The following is an 18,424-nucleotide window of genomic DNA, read 5'->3' as shown; positions in this document are numbered from 1 at the left end:
GGGCATGGATATGATCGGTGCAACTTGTGGGCCGAAGGGCCTGTTTGTGATGTAGTGTTCTATGTTCTATATCAGTAACCATGTTTTACACACACACACACACACACACACACACACCACTCACACACACGCACACACACAGACATATCAGTAACTGTGTTACACACATATACACACACACACATCAGTAACCATATTACACACACAGGTGCACACACACAACTCACACACACACAGACAAACATATCAGTAACCATGTTACACACACACGTCAGTAACCGTGTTACATACACACTCACGGACACAAACACATACACACACACACATGCACACACACTCACACACACACACACATTCACACACACACAGACATGTCAGTAATGGTGTTACACTCACACAGACACACACACAGACATGTCAGTAACCATGTTACACAAACACACACACACACACTCACAGACACAAATACACACACGCTCATACACACACACTCACACACACATTCACACACACACAGGCATATCAGTAACTGTGTTACACTCACACACACACTCACACACACGTGCACACAGAGTCAGGATTGGTTTGCACTGACACAAGAAACCCCAACAATCATTCAATAAACTGAGTAAAATAAAGCTCAGTTGGAGTTAAAATTTCCTCTTTGTTGTAGAAATCCCTGAATAAAGTTGAATATTTTCTGGGCTTGGGAGACAAATATGTTGATCAAAGTCATTCTTACTGTTGCCATGGGAACACCAGAAGCCAACGACTGCAGCAGGACAGGGGGTAACACGCTGGCCTCCTCTGGCCCAGGATAGGGTTTCATATACGCACTATCGAAGCAGAAAAAGCCTTGTTTGTGCACGGTGAAGGTATCCGTGTATTCAAAGTAATACGCAAGGAGCACCGTCCCAACCATTATCATCAGCTGCAAAGACAAGACAGTGTCAGAATGTGATAGGGACACAGCGACATCCAGATAGAAAGACACTCAGATAATAAAGGGAAACAGTAAATGACAGCTGATGAAAATAAAACACTCAAATAAGAAAGCTAAAATGTAAAATAAAGATAAGATCAGGAATGAAAGTTAGAGTCTTGAGGAAAAAGAGAGATTGAGAGAAATGCAGACAAGAGAAAGAGCAAGAAAAGAAGCAAAGAGAACCAGAGAGAGAAAGAGAACAGTGTGAAAAACTGCAGCATTCAAATAACAGAAGAGACTCAGAGAATAGCAAAGAAATGATAGACAAGAACAGAGAATCAATGAAATCATTTTTAATCCTGAGGACAGAAAGGATTTTGTAAAAATGAGCAAAGTGCCCATTTTGGGGCAGTATTTGGGCTTTCATTGGCCAATAGAAGGATGGTAAAGTCCCTGTATCAGCTCCCACTCAGGCTGGATGTGGTGGTGAGCCATCCCCAGGATCGCGAACCTCAAGTGTGGAAGACCCACCGCTGAGAATTGCTGGCCTATCAGGGGATGGCACCACTCCAGGCGAAGATGGTCACTGGCTCAGGGGGCTGGAGGGTGATGACGGGGCACAGAGGGAGGGGGCTGCTGCATGGGCTTAGCAGCAATGAGGCACTGAATGCCTTTGAACAAGGGGGGGGGGGGCGGGGTGGGGCTTGCTTGCTGTGCTCCCTAAATGGCAAGGGAGCTGCATCAATACCAGTAAGAAGTCTCACAACACCAGGTTAAAGTCCAACAGGTTTATTTGGGAGCATCAATTCCAGCCAGAGATTAACGGCCTCCTTAAGGGCCTAAATTGGTGGCAGGACAAGAGGACATTCCCACCACAGACATAATCAGGACTCAACACACCTCCCTTTCCACTTTATTCAATGAACCCCATCACCAAACTTACCACGGGGAAAGGAGTTAAATTCTACCACTGGTTTTAACAGCTGTCACTGACTAATCATCTTCAGGAGTTATTTGCTTCCATTTTGAAATAATTTTTATTTTGAAACTCAGAGTCCGAGTTCTCTGCACCTTGGGCAAACTGGCAGCTGACAGGAAGCATCAGTCATCGAAACTGATGGCACAGCAGGAGGTTCACTGCGCACTCTGAAAGAACTCATCGTTTTTTTATTCATTCATGGATGTGGGTGTTGCTGGTTGGGCCGGCAGTTATTGTACCGGAGGATGTTTTAAGAGTCAACCACATTGCTGTGACTCTGGAGTCACATGTAGGCCAGACCGGGTAAGGACGGCAGATTTCCTTCCCTAAAGGACATTACTGAACCAGATGGGTTTTTCTGACAATCCACAATGGTTTCCTGGTCATCAGTAGTTTCTTAATTCCAGATTTTTAAACATTCAAATTCTACCATTTGCCACAGTGGGATTTGAATCCAAGTCCCCAGAGCATTACCCTGGGACTCTGGATTAATAGCCCAGTGACAAGACCACCTCACTACTGCCTCCCTCTAGCCTTGTCCAGCTCAATTTTTGGTCAATAATAATCGCCAGGATGTTGATAAGTATTCAGTGATGGTAATGCCATTGAAAGTCAAAGGGCAATGGTTAGATTGTCTCTTGGTCATTACACTTGTGTTTGAAGCGAATGTTACTTGCCAGTTGTCATCTCATGCCTGGATATTGTCCAGGTCTTGCTGCATTTGGACATTAGAAACTCCATGAAGCCCCCTGAATCATAAGTTTTGCATCTTGAATTTGGCCAGGATAAACATGAGATGTTTTACTTTAGGTATGATTCAAGTGACCCACCAGGGAGCTTTTATCAAACAAAGTTTATTTAAGAATATAGTTAATATGTATAGTAAGAAAAGTAGCAAGAACTTTTATCAATTACAAACAGAAAGAGAACAACCACAGTAATGTATAACCCTTAATAAATATCTCTAATGTGTTCCAATTAAAACCAAAACCCATAGACAATAAAACATTCTTTTTAGAGGTTTAACACAACACAGATTAATCTTCCCTTGAAACTGGGATCGAGACCGTTCGTTGAATTCTGCAGTCCAATGCTTTTGAGACTCTTGAGACTCAGAAGAATTTGAAGCCAAGACAGCTTCCCAAAACTCTTGTCCAGCCCCCAACAACAACAGATTTTCACCCTTCAGGAGAACCAACAAAACTTTCAAAACAACAGGAGAGAGGGAAAACACTTCTTTCAACTTGCTGTCTCTTCTAAAACTCAACTGCAGTCCAGACTGAAATTAAAAACAACCCTTGTCAGTTGACCAGCAGTTTTATTTCTCTCCTCCCACCAACAATGATTTAAAAAATCTCTTAAAGATACAAAGCATCACCCCATTATTCAAGGAGGGAGGAAGGGATAAACCAGGAAACAATGGACCAGTCAGTCTAAGCTCAGCGGTGTGGAAAATACTGGAAGCAATTCTGAGAATTGCTTCTGAGAAACAGAATTAATCAGCATTTGGAAGGGCAGGAGGTTAATCAAGAACAGTCAGCATGGTTTTGTTAAGGGGAGGACAAGTCTGACCAATTTAACTGAATTTTCCATGCATTTGAAGTAGTTTACCCGGACTTGAGGAAGGCTTTTAATGAGGTCGCACATGGGAGACTGATAGTGAAGGGAAGAGCCCATGGGATTCAAGGAAGTTTGGCAAATTGGATCCAGAATTGGCTGAGAGGCAGGAAGCAGAGGGCAATGGTCGAGGGATGTTTTTCAGACTTGAAGGCTATGCCCTGTGGGCTCCTGCTGGGATCAGTGTCGGGGCTCTTGCTGTTTGTGCTTTATATAAATGATTTACTCTTGAATGTAGGAAGCTGATCAGTAAGTTTATGGATGATATAAAAATTGGTGAGGTGGTAAATAGTGACGAGGATAGTCTTAGCTCACAGGAGGATGTAGACAGTCTGATCCGTGGCAAATGGAATTCAATCCAGGAAAGTGTGAGTTGATGGACTTGGTCTGGACAAACAAGGCAAGGGAAGAGGTCGAGAAAATGATGAGGGGCATAGACAAGGTAGATAGTCGGTATCTTTTCCCAAAAGTAAGGGAGTGTAAAACTAGAGGGCATAGAGTTAAGGTGAGAGGGGAGAGATACAAAAGGGTCCAGAGGGGCAATTTTTTCACACAGAGCGTGGTGAGTGTCTGGAACAAGCTGCCAGAAGGTACAATTTTGTCTTTTAAAATGCATTTAGACAGTTAAATGGGTAAGTTGGGCATAGAGAGATATGGGCCAAATGTGGGCAATTGGGACTTGCTTAATGGTTAAAAAAAGGGCGGCATGGACAAGTTGGGCCAAAGGGTCTGTTCCCATGCTGTAAACCTCTATTACTGTATGAAATGATGAACAGGAGGACGCTGTGAAGCACCGAGGATCAGAGGGACCTTGGTGTACACGTGCATCTTAAGGTAGCAGGACAGGTAGATAAAGAGGTTAAGGAAGCATACAGTATACTTGCCTTTATTTGCCAAGGCAGAGAGTTTAAGAACAGGGAGGCTTAACTGGCACTATATAAAAGTATGTGTGCAGTTCTGGAATCCACATTATAGGAGCACTGGAAAAGGTGCAAAGATTTGTTAGGATGCTGTCTGGGCTGCAGAGTTTTAGTGAAGAAGAGAGGTTGGATAGACTGAGATTGTTTCCCTTGGAGCAGAGGAGATGCAAGAGGGAGATGGTTGAGGTGAATGGAATAACAGGCATAGATGAGTAGACAGGGAGAAACTTTTGCCCTTGGTGGAGGAATCAGTCAGCAGGGGGCACAGATTTAAGATAAGGGTTTAGAGGAGATGTGAGGAAAAACATCTTCTCCCAGAGAGTGTTGGAAATCTGGAACTCACAAGAGTGGTGGAGGCAGAGACCCTCATAACATTTAAGAAATATTTAGATGTACACTTGTGATGCACAGCACTCAAGGCGATGGGCCAACTGTTGGGAGATGGAATGAGAATAATTTATAAGTTCAAAAGCTATGGGAGCAGAATTAGGCCATTGAGACCACTCTGCCACTCGATCATGGCTGATATGCTGCTCATCCTAGTTGGATGGTTTGTTTTTGACCAGCACAGATTCAATGGGCCAAAGGGCCTTTTTCTGTGCAATATACCTCTATGAGTCTATGGCAATTAGGGATGGGCAATAAGTGGAATAGCAACACCTACATCCCTCGAATGAATAATGATCAGAAAAGGGGCGAGTTGGAGAGAGAGTGGGGATTGGAGAGACAGAGAGGGTCTTATTGAGTTTTATACAAACAAAAAAAGTAGGTGCAGGAATAGGCCATTCAGCCCTTCAAGTCTGCGTCACCATTCAATATGATCATGGCTGAGCATCCACTTTCAGTATTCCACTCCCACTTTCTCTCCATACCCCTTGATCCTTTCAGCCATGTCCAGCTCCCTCTTGAGTTAGTTTGTGGCAGGAATGAGGCCAACATTCAACATCGTTTGTTGGGAGAGGCCACACTGACTTTCAAGAAAGCTCTAGAAATTCCTTAGGGCATGGAAATGGCCGCCAACAATGCCAAAGATATTCAAAAGGCCAATGGTGCTGTGCAGGCTGGCGCAATGAGAAAAGAGGCAGCAAATAAAAGGGCAAAAGTAGTGGCGTGCTCCATGAGTGAGTGATGGAGGGGTGGGGGGAAATTATTACAAATTCATGGGGACTGTCTGTCACCATTGAACAAAAAAGGACAGTTGGCTAAAAAGTGCAGGAGCGCTCAGAGCAATCGGAGGCCGGACAGGAGATCCAAATTCAAAAAACCTGAGTCTGTGACACATCACCTGGGAAGCTCAGAGCAGGGAGAGGAGCACTCTTACAGTATATTTACCGCGAGCCAGGGGTGTACAGTGCAGGTCAATGGAAAACAAATTAAGATGGAGGTGAACACGGGAGCCTCTGCATCTGTAATTGATGACCTAGAAGGACCTTTGGGGCTTTAAGCAAGTGCCAGCCCTACTTATTCAGGGATCTATCTTCAGATGTACACCTCAGAGACTATATCATTGTTTGGGGTGTTAGAGGTGGACAATGGGAGGTTAGTTAGGAAGGTTCAGTCGTTAGGTATAGATGGAGAGGTAGTAAGTCGGATTAGACACTGGCTCGATGGAAGAAGCCAGCGAGTAGTAGTGGAGGATTGCTTCTGTGAGTGGAGGCCTGTGACTAGTGGTGTGCCACAGGGATCGGTGTTGGGTCCATTGTTGTTTGTCATCTATATCAATGATCTGGATGATAATGTGGTAAACTGAATCAACAAATTTGCTGATGATACAAAGATTGGAGGTGTAGTGGACAGTGAGGAAGGTTTTCAGAGTTTGCAGAGGGATTTGGACCAACTAGAAAAATGGGCTGAAAAATGGAGTTTAATGCAGACAAGTGTGAGGTATTGCACTTTGGAAGGACAAACCAAGGTAGAACATACAAGGTAAATGGTAGGACACTGAAGAGTGCAGTGGAACAGAGGGATCTGGGAATACAGATACATAATTCCCTAAAAGTGGCGTCACAGGTGGATAGGATCGTAAAGAGTGCTTTTGGTACATTGGCCTTTATAAATCGGAGTATCGAGTATAAAAGTTGAAGTGTTATGGTAAGGTTATATAAGGCATTGGTGAGGCCGAATTTAGAGTATTGCGTACAGTTTTGGTCACCTAGTTACAGGAAGGATGTAAATAAGGTTGAAAGAGTGCAGAGAGTGTCCACAAGGATGTTGCTGGGACTTGAGAAGCTGAGTTACAGAGAGAGATTGAATAGGTTAGGACTTTATTCCCTGGAGCGTAGAAGAATGAGGAGAGATTTGATAGAGGTGAATAAGATTTTGATGGGTATACAGTGAATGCAAGCAGGCTTTTTCCACTGAGGCTAGGGGAGAAAAAAACCAGAGGGCATGGGTTAAGGGTGAAAGGAGAGAAGTTTAAAGGGAATATCAGGGGGGGCTTCTTCACGCAGAGAGTGGTGGGAGTGTGGAATGAGCTGCCGGATAAAGTGGTAAATGCGGGGTCACTTTTAACATTTAAGAAAAGCTTGGACGGGTCCATGGATGAGAGGGGTGTGGAGGGATATGGTCTGTTTCTGAGCTGTAGTATTCTGTGGTTCTATGGTTCTAATGCAACACAATAGCCAAGAAGCAAGAGGATGGCTCCTGATGATGAGGGCCTAGTGTATGAGTGCGTGACTGGCTCCATAAAATTCTGTTGAACTGGGATGAGATTAAGCACTCACAGGTGACAGAGGAGATCATTCAGAAATATTCTGAGGTTTTTAAAGATGAACTGGGTACATTGGGTGGCACCGCAGTTAAACTGTTCATAGCTCCTCAGCTACTGTTTGTTTTTTCAAGCCCGGGACAGTCCCTCGGTGATGGAAGGCCAAATGGAGGAGGATTGGAGGTGACTGCAGAGGCTTGGGATCATTGAACTCATTCAGTTCTTACACTGAGAGGCCCTAATTGTTCATTTTGTTAAAAGTGATGGTGCTGTACACATATGCAGGGATTACAGATTTACCATCAATCAGATCTCCAAGTGTTTATAAACTGCCCTCGATCTGTTTTCAACCCTTGTAGGAGGCAAGACATTCTCAAAGCTGGACATGAGTTGTGCATACCAACAGCTTTTGTTAGTGGAAGACTCAAAACAGCATCTTGCAATCAACACTCACAAGGGTTTGTTCAAATACAACCCTCTGGTTTTCGGGATATTCCCCCAGTCTGGGGATTTTCAAGGGACAACGGATAATCTGTTGCAGGGGATTCCTCGTGTAGCAGTTTACTTGGACGACATTCTGACCACAGGGAAAATTGAGGAGGAACCCCTCAGCAATCTGAATCACATGTTAGAGATTTTCAGAGGCAGGCTGCGTCTGAAGTGAATCTTCCAAGCACAGAGGGTGGAATACTTGGGTGTCAAAATCAGAGTGCAGGGTTTGTCGCCAATAAAAGACAAAGTCAGAGTTATCAAGGAAACTCCAAATCCCAGAAATGTATCTGAGCTCAGGTCATTTCTGGCCTGTAAATTACTTCAGGAAGTTTCTGCCAGATCTTTCAACAGTGTTGGTGTCACTGTATCAAGTGCTTCACAAAAAAATGACATGGAAGTGGGGGACAGTGGAGAAGAAAGCTTCCAAGGACGTGAAAGCGCTACAACAATTGGCTAATCTGCTGGTTCACTTTGATCAGACAAGAGAATCCTTCTCCCAGACAGTGCCTCACCCTATGGCGTTGGGGCTGTACACTGATAACGGACAGAGAACCCCATTGGGATTGCACCATACACGCTGACAACAGCTGAGAAGAGATATTAGCTGTTTTCCAAGGAAGGTCCAGTCACCATTTTTACTGCAAAATGGTTCCATCAGCACCTTTATGGTCGTTCATTCACTACATGAATCGACCACAAGCTATTAGTGAGTCTTTTCAGTGAGATAGAGGGAGGAGAGAGAGAGGGAGGGGGAAAGAGAGAGAGATAGGGAGAAGAGAGAGGGGGGAGGGGGGAGAGAGAGAGGGAGGAGAGAGAGGGAGGGGGAAAGAGAGAGAGATAGGGAGAAGAGAGAGAGGGGGGAGAGAGAGAGAAAGATTGAGGGGAGGGAGAGAGAGGGGGAGGGGAAGAGAGAGAGAGGGAGGAGAGAGAGAGGGAGGGAGGGGGGAGAGAGAGAGGGAGAAAGGGAGAGAGAGAGAGTAAGGGGGAGAGAGAGAGAGAGAGAGAGGCAGGGAGAGAAAGAGGAGCGGGAGAGAGAGGGAGGGGATGAGTGATAAGGATGGGGAGCAGGGGGAGGGTAGTGAGAGGGAGAGAGGAGAGAGAGAGATGTAAAAGAAGAGAAAGACAGGGGAAGAGGGAGATGGAGAGTGAAGGAAGGGGAGACAGATGGAGGGGAGAGAAACAGGGGGCGAAGCAGGGGAGGGAGAGAGAGAGGGAGGGAAGGAGTGAGTGAGTGGGAAGATTGGCAAGGAAAGGGAAGGAAGGGGAGAGGAAGATGAGGGGGCAGGAGAAAGAATTCAGGATGATGAGAAAAGGAAAGGGAAAGAGGTGGGAAGCTGAAGAGAGAGACAATCTGAATTTGATTGCAACATGCCCAGAGCTCAGGATTAGAAAATGTACCTCAACGCAGACGAAACATGGAATGATAGAATCACTGCGACGCACTTCACTCTGACCTCGGGTCATGTTTAACACCACAGGTTCTCTTCACCTGAAAGAAATTCAGAAGCAAGTATAACAATGAGAACTGGATGAATGTGATACTGGTGAACAAATATAGCCAGTATTTATTGTAACTAGACACCATGAACATTCAAACAGTTTATGAAGAATACAGGACTGTATGCCAAGAGCAACACCAGACAAACCTAGAAATGATCAGTCAGCCTGATGAAGCTACAACACAGGACTACTACGTACACAGGAAATAGCAGAAACAGCAAGTGGTAAAGCAATGTGACCCCCCAATGGATAAGACCTAAGCTCTGCAGTCCTGCCATATCCAGTCATGAATGTTGGTGGACAATTAAACAACTCACTGGAGGAAGCTCCACACTATCCCAGCATGTCAAAGATCAAAGAACAACACAGCACGGGAAACAGACCCTTCGGCCCAACGAGCCCCCATCGCCATTTCAACATTGTGAGTCCCCTCTTCCACCCGTGAACCTTGTCTACGCTTATGGTCAGTGCAAAAGATAAAACATTTGCAATAATCTTGAGCCAGAGTGCCGAATGCCAAATGCAGCTTTGAGAAAAGGTGATCTGCACTTGAAATGTCAGCTCTTTTCTCTCCTGACAGATGCTGCTGAGATTTTTCAATGTTTTCTCTTTTGGGTTCAGATTCCAGCATCTGCAGTAATTTGCTTTTATCCAGTGCTGAATGGATGATCTACTTCAGCCTTTAATGTCAGTCTTCAGCCAATTTGATTCACTCCAGATGATATGAGGAAACAGCTGAAGGCACTGGAGACTGCAAAAGCCCTGATTCCAGCAATAGCACTGAAAACCTGAGCTCCGAAACTTGCCCCATCCCTAGCCAAGCAGTTCCAGTGCAATTCCAGCACTGGCGTCTACCCAGCAAAGTGGAAAATGCTAAGTTCTATATACAAAAAGCAGGAGAAATGTAACCTGGTCACGTATCACCCCATCAGTCTATTCTCAATGGTAAAGTGAAGGAAGGGGTTGTCAGCAGCACCATCATGCGGCTCCTACTCAGTAATAACCTGCTCACTGACGCTCAGTTCCTAACCTCATTATAGCCTTGGTTCAAATATGGACAAAAGAGCTGACCTCGAAAGATGACATGAGAGTGACAGCCCTGACATCAAAGCAACATTTGACTGAGTGTGGCATCAGTGAGACAAACAAAACTACAATCAGTGGGAATCAGGGAAAATCTCTCTGCTGGTTGGAGTCATACCTGGCACAAAGGAAGATGGTTGTGCTGATTGAAGGTTAATCATCTCAGCTCCAGGACATCACTGCAGGAGTTCCTCAGGGTCGTGTCCCAGGCCCAACCACATTCAGCTGCTTCATCAAGAACTTTTTCACCATCAGAAGGTCAGAAATGGAGATAATCACCGATGTTTGCACAATGTTCGGCACCATTACTGACTCTTCAGATACTGAAGCTGTCCATGTCCAAATGTAGCAAGACATTTTAAAAAATGTATTAGTGTCACAAGTAGGCTTACATTAACATTGCAATGAAGTTACTGGACAAGATCCAGGTTTGGGCTGACAAGTGGTAAGTAACATTCACACCGCACAAGTGCCAGACAATGACCACCTCCAACAAAAGAGAATCTAACCATCACTCTTTGGCATCCAATGGCATTATCGTCACTGAATCCTTCACTATCAACATCCTGGGAGTTACCATTGGGCATAAACTAAACTGGACTAGATGTATAAATAATGTGACTACAAAGGAAGGTAAGAAACTGGAAATCCTGCAGCAAGTAACTCACCTCCCGATCCATCCCCAAAGTCTGGCCACCATCTACAAGGCACAAGTCAGGAATGTGATGGAATACCCTCCAATTGCCTGAATGGGTGCAGCTCCAATGACACTCAAGAAGCTTGAAATCATCCAGAACAAAGCAGCGCACTAGGTGGGCACCCCACTCACAAATACCCACCATCCAACACCGATGATCAGTAGCAGCTGTGAGTATCATCGACATAATACTCTGCAGGAGCTCATCAAGATTCCTTCAACAGCACCTTCCAAACCTGTGACCTCCATGATCAGAGGCAACAGATGCATCAGAACCCCTAAAGGTTCCCTCCAAATCACTCAGTATTGTGACGTGGAAATATATTGATGTTCCTTTGCTGTCCCTGGGTCAAAATCCAGTAACACCCTTCCTAACAACACTGTGGTGTTCCTACATCGCATGGACCTCAGCAGTTCAAGAAGGCAGCTCACCAACCACACTCTGAAGGGTAATTTGGGATGGGAAATTGATGCAGACCTAACCAGTGGCACCTACATCCATGAATAAACGAAAAAGAGAAACCCAAATAGCTTGTTTCAACTAAGAGAGCTTTGCCACAAGACTTCACTTTTTAAAAAGAAAACGCAAATCAGGAAGAATGAACTAAACCAAAAAAGAAAACACTGGAAAATCTCAGCAGGTCTGGCAGCATCTGTAAGGAGAGAAAAGAGCTGATGTTTCGAGTCCAGATGACCCTTTGTCAAAGCTCCCATCCACACAAAAGTTCATCTGGACTTGAAGCATCAGCTCTTTTCTCTCCTTACAGATGCTGCCAGCCCTGCTGAGATTTTTGAGCATTTTCTCTTTTGGTTTCAGATTTCAGTTTCCGCAGTAATTTGTTTTTATAAGAATGAACTAATACACGGTTTCCCAAACAGTTCTAGCAAGGAATTCTTTTGACCTCCCCAGAGAACTGAAAACCCCCGAAAAGCATTTGTAATGTGTTGAACAGGCAAACCACAACAATACGACTGATTTCAGGAAATAACCAAATTCATGGAAATCTTTTCTGTACAAAAAAATCCTTTTATAATTTTTAACAGGGGAGCGATGCTGTCTGATTGGTCCAAATGGGACCGAGATACACACTCCCCACACACTCACCCACACACTTACCGACACACACACCCACATACATACCCACACACGCACTCACCCACACAAACACTCACCCAAGCACTCACACACACACACAGTCTCATACAAACACACACTCACCCACACACACATTCACCCACACAGTCACCCACATACATACCCACAGACACACTTACCCACAGGAACACTCACCCAAACACTCACACACACACAGTTTCATACAAACATGCACTCACACATACACACTCACCCACACACACAGTCTCATACACTCACCCACACACACACAGTCTCATACAAACACACACTCACACACACACACACACACACTTACCCACACACACAGTCTCATACAAACACACACTCACACACACACACACTCACACTCACCCACACACACACTCACACATACTCACCCACACACACAGTCTCACACAAACACACACTCACACTCACCCACACACACACTCACACACACTCACCCACACACACAGTCTCATACAAACACACACTCACACACACACACTCACACTCACCCACACACACAGTCTCATACAAACACACACTCACACACACACACTCACACTCACCCACACACACAGTCTCATACAAACACACACTCACACACACTCACTCACACACACATACATACACACTTACCCACACACTCTCTCACACTGAATGAGACAAGGACATATGTGTGCATACGTGTGTGTGTGTGTGTGTGTGTATGTGTGTGTGTGCACACGTACATACTTGTGAGGTAGCCATGGAGCTTGGGAATGTAATTGTGACTGGGTGTCACTTCTTAATGACTAATATATGCACAGATAGAGCTGGAAAAGCCTGGCTTCCATTTGATTTCTGTGTCTGAAACTTATTTCACAGCAAAAAGAATGAACATGATGAGAATACTTGAGAGTCCTTGATGCATTTGGGATGTCACTCGTGATTCTATGGCATGAAATGTTTGGAAACCCTGGTCTAGAAATCAAGAGCAAAATAATCAGAAATGAGGGAACGAATTTCTGCTTTAAAACTAATTCAGGTGGGGAGTGCCAATCCCAGTCAATGGTATGCAGATCATTCCCGAAAGCTTTACTCTCTGATTTCTTTCTTGATTTTCAGAAGGCGTTTGACAAGGTACCTCACAAGAGGTTATTGCAGAAGGTCAGGGGACATGGAGTTGGGGGTAGGGTGTTAGCGTGGATAGAGGATTGGTTGTCAAATAGGAGGCAGAGAGTGGGGGTCAATGGGTGCTATTCGGATTGGCGGATGGTGACTAGTGGAGTGCCCCAGGGGTCGGTGCTGGGGCCTCAGCTATTTACCATTTATATAGATGAACTGGAGGAGGGAACCGAGTGTAGGGTGTCGAAATTTGCTGATGACACCAAGATTGGGGGAAAGGCAAATTGTGCGGAGGGTGTGGAGAGTCTGCAGAAGGATCTAGATAGGCTGGGTGAATGGGCCAGGAAATGGCAAATGGAATTTAATGTTGGCAAGTGCGAGGTGGTCCACTTTGGTAGGAATAATGGTAGGAAGGACTATTACTTACGTGGCGAAAAACTGCAGCAGGCGACGGTGCAGAGGGACCTCGGGGTCCTTGTGCATGAGTCGCAAAAACCCAGCCTGCAGGTGCAGCAGGGGTCAGGAAGGCGAATGGGATGCTGGCCTTCATAGCGAGGGGGATTGAATATAAAAGTAGGGAGGTCTTGCTGCAGCTGTATAGGGCATTGGTGAGGCCGCAGCTGGAGTACTGTGTGCAGTTTTGGGCGCCATACTTACGCAAGGATATTTTGGCCTTGGAGGGAGTGCAGAGGAGGTTTACTAGGCTGATACCGGAGCTGATGGGGTTGAGCTATGAGGAGAAGCTGAATAAACTAGGCTTGTACTCGTTAGAGTTTAGAAGAATGAGGGGAGATCTCATTGAGACATATAAGATGATGAATGGGACGGATAGGATAGAGGTGGGGAGGCTCTTCCCGCTCAGAAAGGACAGTAGGACTAGAGGGCACAGCCTCAAGATAAAGGGGGGACGGTTTAGAACGGAGTTGAGGAGGAACTTCTTCACTCAAAGGGTGGTGAATCTCTGGAATTCTCTGCCCGTTGAAGTGGTGGAGGCTGCCTCGCTAAATATTTTTAAGACGCGGGTTGATGGGTTTTTGATAAGAGAGGGGATTAAGGGTTATGGGGAGAGGGCGGGAAAGTGGAACTGAGCCACGACAGATCAGCCATGATTTTATTGAATGGCGGGGCCGGCTCAAAGGGCTAGATGGCCTACTCCTGCTCCTATTTCTTATGTTCTTATGTTCTTATGTAAATCGAGAAATTCAGGAAATTTATTTTGGAAATAACTAGGTTTGTTAAAAATTAGGAACTGTAAGAAATAGAAACCTTTAAGAAGCAGTATATTTAAGAATTATATTAAACTCATTAGGAATTAGCTTTAGAACTTTAATTATCTTAAAAATATAAAGAATTGGAAGGAGTCAGGGAGCAAGATGAGGTTGAGATAAAGAGAGCACCTGAACTGAACTGATAACAGAAGCTGCCCAGTAAAACATTCAATCCAGCAAATGGTGAGATGGTCAATAGTCAGCAGCCAAACAACATGCTGCCTGTCCTGGATTCACGGCTCACAACACTTTTAACAGGAGATTGAAACAGGGACAATTATCAGCATCTGGAACTGTCTGGGTCAATCCTCGTCTGGGTCAGTCCTTGTCTGGGTCAATCCTCGTCTGGGTCAGTCCTTGTCTGGGGTCAGTCCTCGTCTGGGTCAGTCCTTGTCTGGGGTCAGTCCTCGTCTGGGCCAGTGCTCGTCTGGGTTCAATCCTTGTCTGGGGTCAGTCCTCGTCTGGGATCAGTCCTTGTCTGGGTCAGTCCTTGTCTGGGGTCAGTCCTCGTCTGGGTCAGTCCTCGTTGGGGGTCAGTCCTCGTCTGGGATCAGTCTATGCCTCAGTCAGTTCTGGTCTGGGACAGTCCTCGTCTGGAACTGTCCTTGTCTGGAACTGTCCTTGTCTGGGACTGTCCTCGTCTGGGACAGTCAATGTCTGGGACAGTTCTTGTCTGGGGACAGTTCTTGTCTGGGGACAGTTCTTGTCTGGGTCAGTCCTCGTCTGGGACAGTCCTTGTCTGGCAGCTGCCTTCTTCAGATGGGAAATGGACCAGAAAAGATCGAAAAGGTAAGGAGAAAAGTTCACAATCATTAAAATTTAAGAGCAAAATGTCACTCGGTACAAATAGTCATAGACTTTATGTTTATTTAGCTAATTAGCCAAACTTGCTTGTAAATAAGCTTAATAAACAACTTGAGAATTACTTACGAATACTTGACTGCTTATCTTAGGGTCTGCAGCTCCTGAATCCAAAATCTCTCAAGTTGAACAAAGCGAGGAGAAACATCTGAAACAGGAAATATCGGAACCGTCACAGCTCAAAGTCTTTGAATGCAGTCAAAATACTGAACTTCTGTCCCACTAAAATATAAACTGAAAAAGATATCAGACCTGCATCGTCCATCAAACAGAGTTAGAATTCCATTCTTACGTTTGTAGTTTTAACTTCCTCTGTATCTAATCCTTATGTCCGTGGCATTGTGAGTGAGATTTGAGTGTTTTAAATATCTGGGACAAGTTGTGATAATAAATAATCTTTATTTCATCAAAAAGCTTGCTGCCGAAATTTATTTTAAATGAGAAAGGATAAGGAAATACTTGAAACACAAATATCCAGATTACAGACTGAAGGAGCCACATTAATTCTGTCTACAACACTGCTAGCCTATTTCGACACTCGCTATGTGACTTTGAGGATATTCTGAGATTCTTAACTTTGAGATCCAGTTTACTCATTCATTTCCAACAGAACCCAGTACCACATGTGGCCCATGTTATTGATGCCACATATGAACCATGATGTCTGTTGTAGGTGGTACGGTGTCAGAACCAGTGGGCACAACCTCAGGCTGAAGGGACCATTCTTTAAAATAGAGATGAGGAAGAATTTATTCAGCCAGAGAGTGGGGAATGTGTGGAACTCTTTGCTGTAGAAGGCTGTGGAGGCCGGGTCTTGAGTGTCTTTAAGATCCAAGACAGGATTTTGATTGATAAGGGGATTGGGGGTTAAGGGGAAAAGGCAGAGAATGGGGATGAGAAAAATACCAGCCATAATTGAATGGCAGAGCAGACACGAGGGGCCAAGTGGCTTAATTCCGCTCCTATGTCTTCTGGTCACAGTAGTTTGCACTGCTGCCTCACAGCACCAGGAAACTGGGTTCAATACCAGCTTGGGTCACTGTTGTGTGGAGTTTGCACGTTCTCCCCATGTCTGCTTGGGTTTCCTCCAGGTGCTCCGGGTTCATCCCACAGTCCAAAGATATGCAGGTTACATGGATGAACCATGTTAAATTGCCCCTTAATGAGAGTGGGATGGGCAGGGGAAATGTGTTATATGGATATCTCTGGCTGGGATTGTGCGGACTTGATGGGCCAAACGGCCGCCTTCAATACTCTAGGATTCTATGTTCTGATGCTGTGAACTTGCTGGATTCCCGACAGAAACACAGATTCAGTTTTCAGTTGGGGAATTGCTGCACTCCCTCCGTGATGCTCTTTGTCTGGTTAGAAATGCTTCCAATCCCTTCCTGGCCTCACCCCTCCCTCTCTCAAACCCTCTCCAGATCATTCTGCAGCTCCAATACCGGTCTCGAATCCACCCCCAGCTGGAAGCATTTTTAACGGCATCATTTATAAGATGAGAAACAAATTGGGCCGAATATTTCCAGACCTGGTTTCCTGTGCAGGAAGGTAACCGACATGAACGATGTTGCATCAATGAGTGACTGAAAACCAGCCAGATATCTCATTGCAATCAAATCTTTTCAAAGAATAAGGTAAATTCGGCACAAAATTAAATCATCTCTGCAGCAGCTGACTTCCATCCACGATGAATAAAACATTTCTTTTCCAATCATTTATTCCACCCAACGAGGCCGGAATCTCCGCTCACAAACACCGGGAAAGCGATTCCAGACTCACCCTCAATCAGGAACCATTTCCCTTCCTCCCAATCCCGACCTTCTACTCCCGGGAACAGAGACAGGAACCGCGATCAGAGAATTCTCCAAAACCACAATCTCCAATTCCCAGACACGGCAGAACATCAATAATCCCGGCGGAGAAAACACAGCATAGGATCGACAAAAACACAGCAGGAGGAGAGACGCAGCATTAATACTATCACAGCATTAAACACAGTAACACCATCACAGCATTAAACACAGTAACACTGGGAATAATACCATCACAGCATTAAACACAGTAACACTGGGAATAATACCATCACAGTATTAAACACAGTAACACTGGGAATAATACCATCACAGCATTAAACACAGTAACACTGGGAATAATACCATCACAGCATTAAACACAGTAACACTGGGAATAATACCATCGCAGCATTAAACACAGTAACACTGGGAATAATACCATCACAGCATTAAACACAGTAACACTGGGAATAATACCATCACAGCATTAAACACAGTAACACTGGGAATAATACCATCGCAGCATTAAACACAGTAACACTGGGAATAATACCATCGCAGCATTAAACACAGTAACACTGGGAATAATACCATCACAGCATTAAACACAGTAACACTGGGAATAATACCATCACAGCATTAAACACAGTAACACTGGGAATAATACCATCACAGCATTAAACACAGTAACACTGGGAATAATACCATCACAGCATTAAACACAGTAACACTGGGAATAATACCATCACAGCATTAAACACAGTAACACCATCACAGCATTAAACACAGTAACACTGGGAATAATACCATCACAGCATTAAACACAGTAACACTGGGAATAATACCATCACAGCATTAAACACAGTAACACTGGGAATAATACCATCACAGCATTAAACACAGTAACACTGGGAATAATACCATCACAGCATTAAACACAGTAACACTGGGAATAATACCATCACAGCATTAAACACAGTAACACTGGGAATAATACCATTGCAGCATTAAACACAGTAACACTGGGAATAATACCATCGCAGCATTAAACACAGTAACACTGGGAATAATACCATCGCAGCATTAAACACAGTAACACTGGGAATAATACCATCGCAGCATTAAACACAGTAACACTGGGAATAATACCATCGCAGCATTAAACACAGTAACACTGGGAATAATACCATCGCAGCATTAAACACAGTAACACTGGGAATAATACCATCGCAGCATTAAACACAGTAACACTGGGAATAATACCATCGCAGCATTAAACACAGTAACACTGGGAATAATACCATCACAGCATTAAACACAGTAACACTGGGAATAATACCATCACAGCATTA

General features: G+C 44.6%; 1 protein-coding gene across 4 annotated transcripts in view; it reads right to left on the bottom strand.

Annotated features, from left to right (window-relative positions):
* The window catches only part of plppr2a (phospholipid phosphatase related 2a), a 38,808-nt gene extending 21,593 nt beyond the window's left edge, over positions 1 to 17,215 (bottom strand). For all 4 annotated transcript variants that reach the window (XM_080216746.1, XM_080216745.1, XM_080216747.1 and 1 more), the window contains exons 1-4: positions 17,059 to 17,215; positions 15,346 to 15,424; positions 9,039 to 9,129; positions 743 to 931 (exon numbers count right to left, since the gene is read on the bottom strand). In XM_080216746.1, the coding sequence (XP_080072872.1) occupies positions 743 to 931; positions 9,039 to 9,104 (255 nt within the window). In that variant the 5' untranslated portion in view covers positions 9,105 to 9,129; positions 15,346 to 15,424; positions 17,059 to 17,215. The remainder of the gene's footprint in view (positions 1 to 742; positions 932 to 9,038; positions 9,130 to 15,345; positions 15,425 to 17,058) is intronic.
* Between the last annotated feature and the right edge of the window lie 1,209 nt (positions 17,216 to 18,424).

Source organism: Carcharhinus amblyrhynchos, chromosome 33, assembly GCF_965287045.1.
Source record: "Carcharhinus amblyrhynchos chromosome 33, sCarAmb.v2.hapA, whole genome shotgun sequence".
Classification (NCBI taxonomy): domain Eukaryota; kingdom Metazoa; phylum Chordata; class Chondrichthyes; order Carcharhiniformes; family Carcharhinidae; genus Carcharhinus; species Carcharhinus amblyrhynchos.
Note: the sequence above shows the minus strand (reverse complement) of the source record. Positions and strands in the feature narration are given on the sequence as shown.